Source organism: Mastomys coucha, unplaced genomic scaffold (genome assembly GCF_008632895.1).
Source record: "Mastomys coucha isolate ucsf_1 unplaced genomic scaffold, UCSF_Mcou_1 pScaffold23, whole genome shotgun sequence".
In the NCBI taxonomy this organism is placed as follows: domain Eukaryota; kingdom Metazoa; phylum Chordata; class Mammalia; order Rodentia; family Muridae; genus Mastomys; species Mastomys coucha.
The window spans coordinates 47,238,978-47,245,445 of NW_022196906.1; the positions used below are offsets into that span (position 1 = coordinate 47,238,978).

Here is a 6,468-nt window from a genome sequence, read left to right on the forward strand (position 1 = left end):
TTACTCAAATAACATGATGACCCATGGAGGACCCTCAATTGGCAGATACTCTTCCAAGCAAGACTTAAGATGTGCTCCTCTTTCCTTACTTGTAGTACCAACTAATGAGCTACTTTCATAGGATATAGAATACCTAAAGGAAGAAAGTGTGACAGGTAAGAGTGATTGTCAACTTGAAAGGATATAGAATCACCCAGGAAACAAACTTTAGGCATGTCTATGACTAAACTGGGTTAACTAAGGCAGGCAGACACTAAGTGTAGGCAGCACCAGCCTTCATCTGTTCCCTATCTGTGGACAGAAGATGACCAGCCATCTCACATTCCTGCTACCACCTTTTCTCTGCCAAAACAGACTGCATCCATGCAAACTATAAGGCAGAATAAATCCCTCCCTCCTAAAGTAGCTTCCTGTCAGGTATTCCGGCTCATGATAATGAGACAAGTAACTCATACAGAGCAATGGTAAGAACTGGGGCTGCTGCTGTGTGCCTGATGCTATGATCCATAAGCCTTCAGCACTCGTGTGTGAGAGGACTGGAGAAGAGTATGGAGCTTCAAGCTAGAGTCTTAGAGTGTGCAAGCACACCTTAATAAGAAATCCAGGGGAGAGTTCAGAATGCCAAGAGAAATGCAGACAGTAGAGGCCCACACAGTTCATGAGGTTCTGAGGAAAAAATGACTATCCAGATCAATACTAGAAACTATCCATGTCATATTCTGGCCACGAATCTGATTGCATTCTGCCTATGTCCTGAGAATATGAGAGTAGATAAATTCAAAAATACTGAATTAATTTGTTTGTCAAGGAAATCTCAAACCAGGGTAGCAGTTAGTCAGTCAGTGTCATGGTTACAGCTTACTGCTCATAACTAGATCTATAGTGAACACATGTAACAAGTGAACAGACAGATAGGGAAACTGTGCCATTTGGCAAAGAAAGAAGGGAATTTAATTTTTTGGGTACTATGGTTGCTAAGAAAGCAACTGTAAATTGTTAAGATTGGCACCATTAAGAGAAACCCCGTGTCCTGCTGGAAAAGGAGCCTCAAGAGCAAGACTCTTCTCACTGAAGTCTAAGGAAAATGCAGTCATTTGAAGAGACAGGGCCTAAACTGAGAATGCCACTAAAGAAGCTCCCTGCTGTGACCAACCACCTAGGAAGTGCCTCATGGAGTTGACACAAAAAAGCTGACCTAAGTGTAATCCAAAGAAGCCAGGCTATATCTCAAAATGACAGCAGAATTTGCAGTTTGGCAATGTGGCCCACATGGTACTAGTTTTGCAGGTACATGAAAGATGTGATTTTGAAGCATGATGGATGGGGTCATAAAGAGCAGCTGAGGCTTGGCACTGTGAGGCCAAGTGAAGGCCATTTGTAAAGGTGCAGCCTCAGTTGAAGTTTACAGCCCAGGACTGGAGAGGTCATGCAATGAAGTTGAGATTTGGCACCATGAAGAGAGCCAATGAGAGGCTATTGGTGAAGCCTAGTTGTAGCAGATGACCCCAGTGCATTGGAGATGCCAATACTGTGGAATGATCACCAAGAACAGCAGCAGCAATAGGGTTGAGTCAACCAGAGCCTAGAATGCTACAGAGGGCAGAGCTGGAGAAGTGACCTAAGCCCTTTGGAGGAGTTCAGAAGATCATGACATTGCAGATCCCAGACACTGGAACAAGAAGCTATGAAGCTAAAGTTGCCTTGGAAATCCAAAGATATCAAAAAATACCAGAGCCATGGGATACCTGCCGAAGAAAGCTGCTAACAGCAAGTGGAACCAGCCCAGGAGAAAGAACATTACTGCAGTAATCAAAGATGAAAAAGGTGTTGGAGATCTAGAGACCACTTTGACATCAGACATGAGATGCAGAGTTTGGAGTTTGCCCAGCTGGTTTCCTGACTTGCTTTGGGGATTACAGTTAAATGACTGGATGGCTCTCAGAGGAGACCTTGAACTTTGGACTTTTAACATTGTTTACACTACTATAAACTACGGAGACTTTGGAAGTTGGACTAAATGTACTTATTTATTATGCTATGGCGAAGTATGGCCCTCATAGACTCATATGTTTGAATAGCCCTATGGGAGCCAGGGAGCGGAATGTGATAGTTTGTATATGCTTGGACCAGGGAGTGGCACTATTAGAAAGTGTGGCCCTGCTGGGCAGTGGTGGCACACACCTTTAGTCCCAGCACTTGGGAAGCAGAGGCAGGCAGATTTCTGAGTTCGAGGCCAGCCTGTCCTACAGAGTGAGTTCCAGGACAGCCAGGGCTACACAGAGAAACCCTGTCTCCAAAAACAAAAAAAAAGAAAAAGAAAAGAAAGTGTGGCCCTGTTGGAGTAGGTGTGGCCTTGTTGATGTAGGTGTGTCTCTGTGGTGTGGGTTTTAAGACCCTAATCCTAGCTGCTGGAAGCCAGTCTTTCACTGGAACCTTTGGATAAAGATGTAGAACTCTCAGCTCTTCCTGAACCATTCCTGACTGGATGCTGCCATGCTCTGACCTTGATGATAATGAACTGAACCGCTGAGCCTGTAAGCTAGCACAATTAAATGTTGTCCTTATAACAGTTGCCTTGGTCATGATATGTGTTCACAGCAGTAAAATCTTAAATAAAGGCATTCAGCATACACAGAAATAAGGATATGAACTCAAAAAAGCTCTGGGTAGGGCAAAACAAGGAGTCACAGATCCACAGGAGTAAACCAAGTACAGGCTAAGGCTGCATTCTCCAAGCAATTCTAGTCACCGTCCAAACCAAAATCCAAAAACAATCTGTTAATAATGGCCTCTTTTTTAATTGGTCTTTTTTCTATATGAAAATATGAATAATAATAATAATAATAATAATAATGTAATAATAATAATGTTTTCCACACTTTATCTAATTCCTCACAACTTATAATGCAGATACTACTACTAAGCCTTTTAAAATAAGGGGGGGTATGAATAGTGTAAGAAAAGTAAGCAGTCATATAGCTGGTGAACAAAATCATAACCAAATCTGAATCAAATTATCTGAACTCAAAACCCAAACTAATTCTTAAACATTGCCAACTCTGAACAGTTTATCTCATTGTTGTTGTTTTTGTTGTTGTTTTTGTTGTTCTTGCTGCTGCTGCTACTACTGTTGCTGTTTAAGCTACAAGATAACAAATAATGACTTTAATTCCAGGATGAGTCTACCCGTTAAATCCCTACACTAAAAAGGTGGCATTCACTGAAAAGGTGAGAGAGGCAGATGATTGCTGAAAAATATGAGTTTTGTGGGGAACAATAGGAAGTAACATTCCTAAGGGGCAGACATCTAGGGAAGGAGAATATGTCAGCTTTTCAAAGTGTTAACTATAAGACTACTCATCTAGGAACACTGGCTACAAGGTGGGGATGTCAAGGAACAGACAAACACATTCCAATTTCTCTCCACTGATTCTTGGTTGAAAACCATGATGAAGACAATGAGGCAAAGAAAAGAGGGCAATGCTAAGGAACAGAGCCAAGTCCCAACGAAAGGTCGAAAGTTGTGGAAACAGACACAGGTCTAGGTTCCAACTCCACACTACAAGAGGTGGGAAATTAGGACTAGTTTCTTATCCTCTCCAAACTCTACAGTTCTTATCCGTAAAATGGACTGCTAAGATCCACACCTCAAGATAGGGGCAAAGAGTGTAAACATATGGAGAGTACTTGAAGCATTTCTAGTATTTTAAACATTTCCTAATAACAACAGCGTTTTCATCTACCACTCCAGATTTTCGCTTATTTACTTCATTTTTGAGACCAAGTTTCATATATCACTGACCTCGAACTTGCTATAAAGTTGTGGCTAACTGTGTACCTCTGATCCCACTGCCTCCACCTCCTTAGTGCTCAATATGTGCCCGGTTTATGTGGAGCTGGGGACTGAACCAGGACTTCCTGCATGTTGGGCTGGCACTCTACTGAAGGCTCTCACTCCATCCGCTAGGTTCTTTTCACAGCGGTCACAACTATTGCCGCTCTATTCTGCAACCATTGCTGCAGTAGACGTCTCTACCCGGAGTGTCACTGCATTTCTATCACTTTTCCCAGCACTGTGGCAAGCAGAAGAGTTAGACCTGGGTAGACCACTAGTGAGGCCTCGCTGGCCGAGTCCGCCCCTTTCCCATACCACCCTTGCCCGCTGACCACCACAGCGGCGACACCACCCGGCGGCGCCCACCCTCACTCCCGCCGAACGCGCCCAGAGGCCACCTCACCTTCTCGTAGTTTTGCACGAGGCGGCTGATCCCCTCGCGCTCGACCTGCCATTCCGGCTTCTTTAGTTGCTTCCTCCGCTCCTTCTTTTGGTGCTGCCTGTGGCTGTGTTTTTTCTTCCAGCGATTGAAGCTCCGCACCGGGTCGGGTCGGGTTCCCTGACCCAGAGAACCAACCGTTTTGCCCATGGCCGGGGCTGCCAGGACCCACGACGCCGCTAGACCCGAGACACCACGCTCCTTAGGGGCACCACGGAAGACGCGAAACCAGCGTGTGGAGAGGGCGCAGGGGAGCATGCGCAAGGCCGGGAACCCGCCCCTAAGCTGGGAAGATGGGCACGCATTAATGTCGACAGTCAATGCGCGGACGATGATTGGTGACTTGGCTTCCGCAGGGCGGGGCGATCTTAAGACGCGAGTAGAAGCGTGCTCAGAGGAAGTGGGCGTGCCCCACTGCTTCAGCAGCGTGCCTCGGGCTTCCGGAAACAGCGCGAGTACGCGGCTCCACGCTAGTGTGGTGACGTCATACTACTCAACGTAAAGTACTGCTTTTCATTTGTTCTGGATTCAAGTGTACCTTAACATTCGTGAGTACAATATTACACGTTATAGAGTATGTGGGTCGTAACTGTAATCTTCGTTCTGCAATATTTCGACCCAGAGGCCAGGTGGTGGTGGTGCGTTCCTTTAATACCAGCACTTGGGAGGCAGAGGCAGGCGGATTTCTGAGTTCGAGGCCAGCCTGGTGTACACCAGAGCTACACAGAGAAACCCTGTTTCGAAAAACCTAAAAAAAAAAAAAAAAATCCACAAGTCTAATAATACTTATCTAAGATAATTAAGCAATACATAATGTTTAGCAAATGGTAATGATGTTATAAGTTTAACCACTCTCTAAATATAACCCTTTTCTTCACAGAACTCCATATATTCACTTTGAAAAATATCTTTTAAGCTGGGTAGTAGTGTCACACGCCTTTAATCCCAGCACTCAGGAGGCAAAGGCAGGCGGATATCTAAATTTGAGACCAACCTGGTCTACAAAGCTAGTTCCAGGACAGCCAGGGCTACACAGAGAAACCGTGTTTGGAAACCAACAAACCAACAATTAAAAAAAGGAAAAGAAAGCCGGGCCTTGGTGGTACACGCCTTTAATCCCATCACTTGGGAGGCAGAGGCAGGTGGATTTCTGAGTTCGAGGCCAGCCTGGTCTACAGAGTGAGTTCCAGGACAGCCAAGACTACACAGAGAAGGAATTTGGTTATCTAGGGTTACAGGATGTAGTCCAAGTAGTCAGCGACTTTTGTTGAATTAATTTTTTTTTGTATTAATGAAAAGTGTTTTTAAAGATATCTGCATAGTAATACCTTTCCATGAGCTCAGAGAAGCCAGAGGCAGTCAGTGAAAATCAATACATATGAGGGTTTTTTTGTGGTTTTTCGAGACAGGGTTTCTCTGCATAATTCCTGGCTGTCCTGGAATTCACTCTGTAGACCAGGCTGGCCTCGAACTCAGAGTTCCACCTGCCTCTGCCTCCCAAGTGCTGGGATTAAAGGCATGCGCCACCACTGCCCAGCAGAAAATCAATACATTTATTGTATTTTCTCTTCCCATTAAGTTGTGTATAGGGGGTTATTTGTTTAGAGGACAGATTCTCTAAAAGAAATTCAAAGAGATACTAATCATTGAATCCAATTCTAATTAAGAACATAATTCATAGCAGTTCATGTTTACTGTCACTAAGATTGAACCATAGCAAAACTCTGGAATATTAACATTTGAAAAGACATAGCCATATGACCCATATGACTTTAATTCATATGAACTGTAATTAATATTAATGTGCTTAACAAAGCTCTCTTCAGTTACTAGTGTTATATAAAAACTTATGGGGGTATCAGCATCAGCAGAGTGACAATAGAAAACTCCTAGCAGTCTAAGGATTTCCTTCCACCTAGGGACACTCAGATAATGCCAGATCCTTGACATCCCTCAAAAAAATTTTAAGGATTTTTTTTTTCAGCAAGATTCTGGGCTTAGCCAGATTGAAGCCAAATTAGTGAGTTTATCAAGTTAGTGAGTTTAGATAGAGCCATGTAGGAGATGAACAGTATACTAACCAAAGACATTGGTTCAGATTTCCTGAGAGACAGTTGTCCTTGAGTGTCTTAAACACACACACACACATTCATATATGTATATGAATGTGATATGCATGATCCTGTAGCTTTCT

The 6,468-nt window shown here is 43.8% G+C and overlaps 1 protein-coding gene across 1 annotated transcript in view; it reads right to left on the reverse strand.

Annotated features, from left to right (window-relative positions):
* The window catches only part of Ddx10 (DEAD-box helicase 10), a 146,283-nt gene extending 141,741 nt beyond the window's left edge, over positions 1–4,542 (reverse strand). The window contains exon 1 of the mRNA XM_031346122.1: positions 4,239–4,542. Coding sequence (XP_031201982.1) covers positions 4,239–4,532 — 294 coding nt within the window. The 5' untranslated portion in view covers positions 4,533–4,542. The remainder of the gene's footprint in view (positions 1–4,238) is intronic.
* Positions 4,543–6,468: the final 1,926 nt, after the last annotated feature.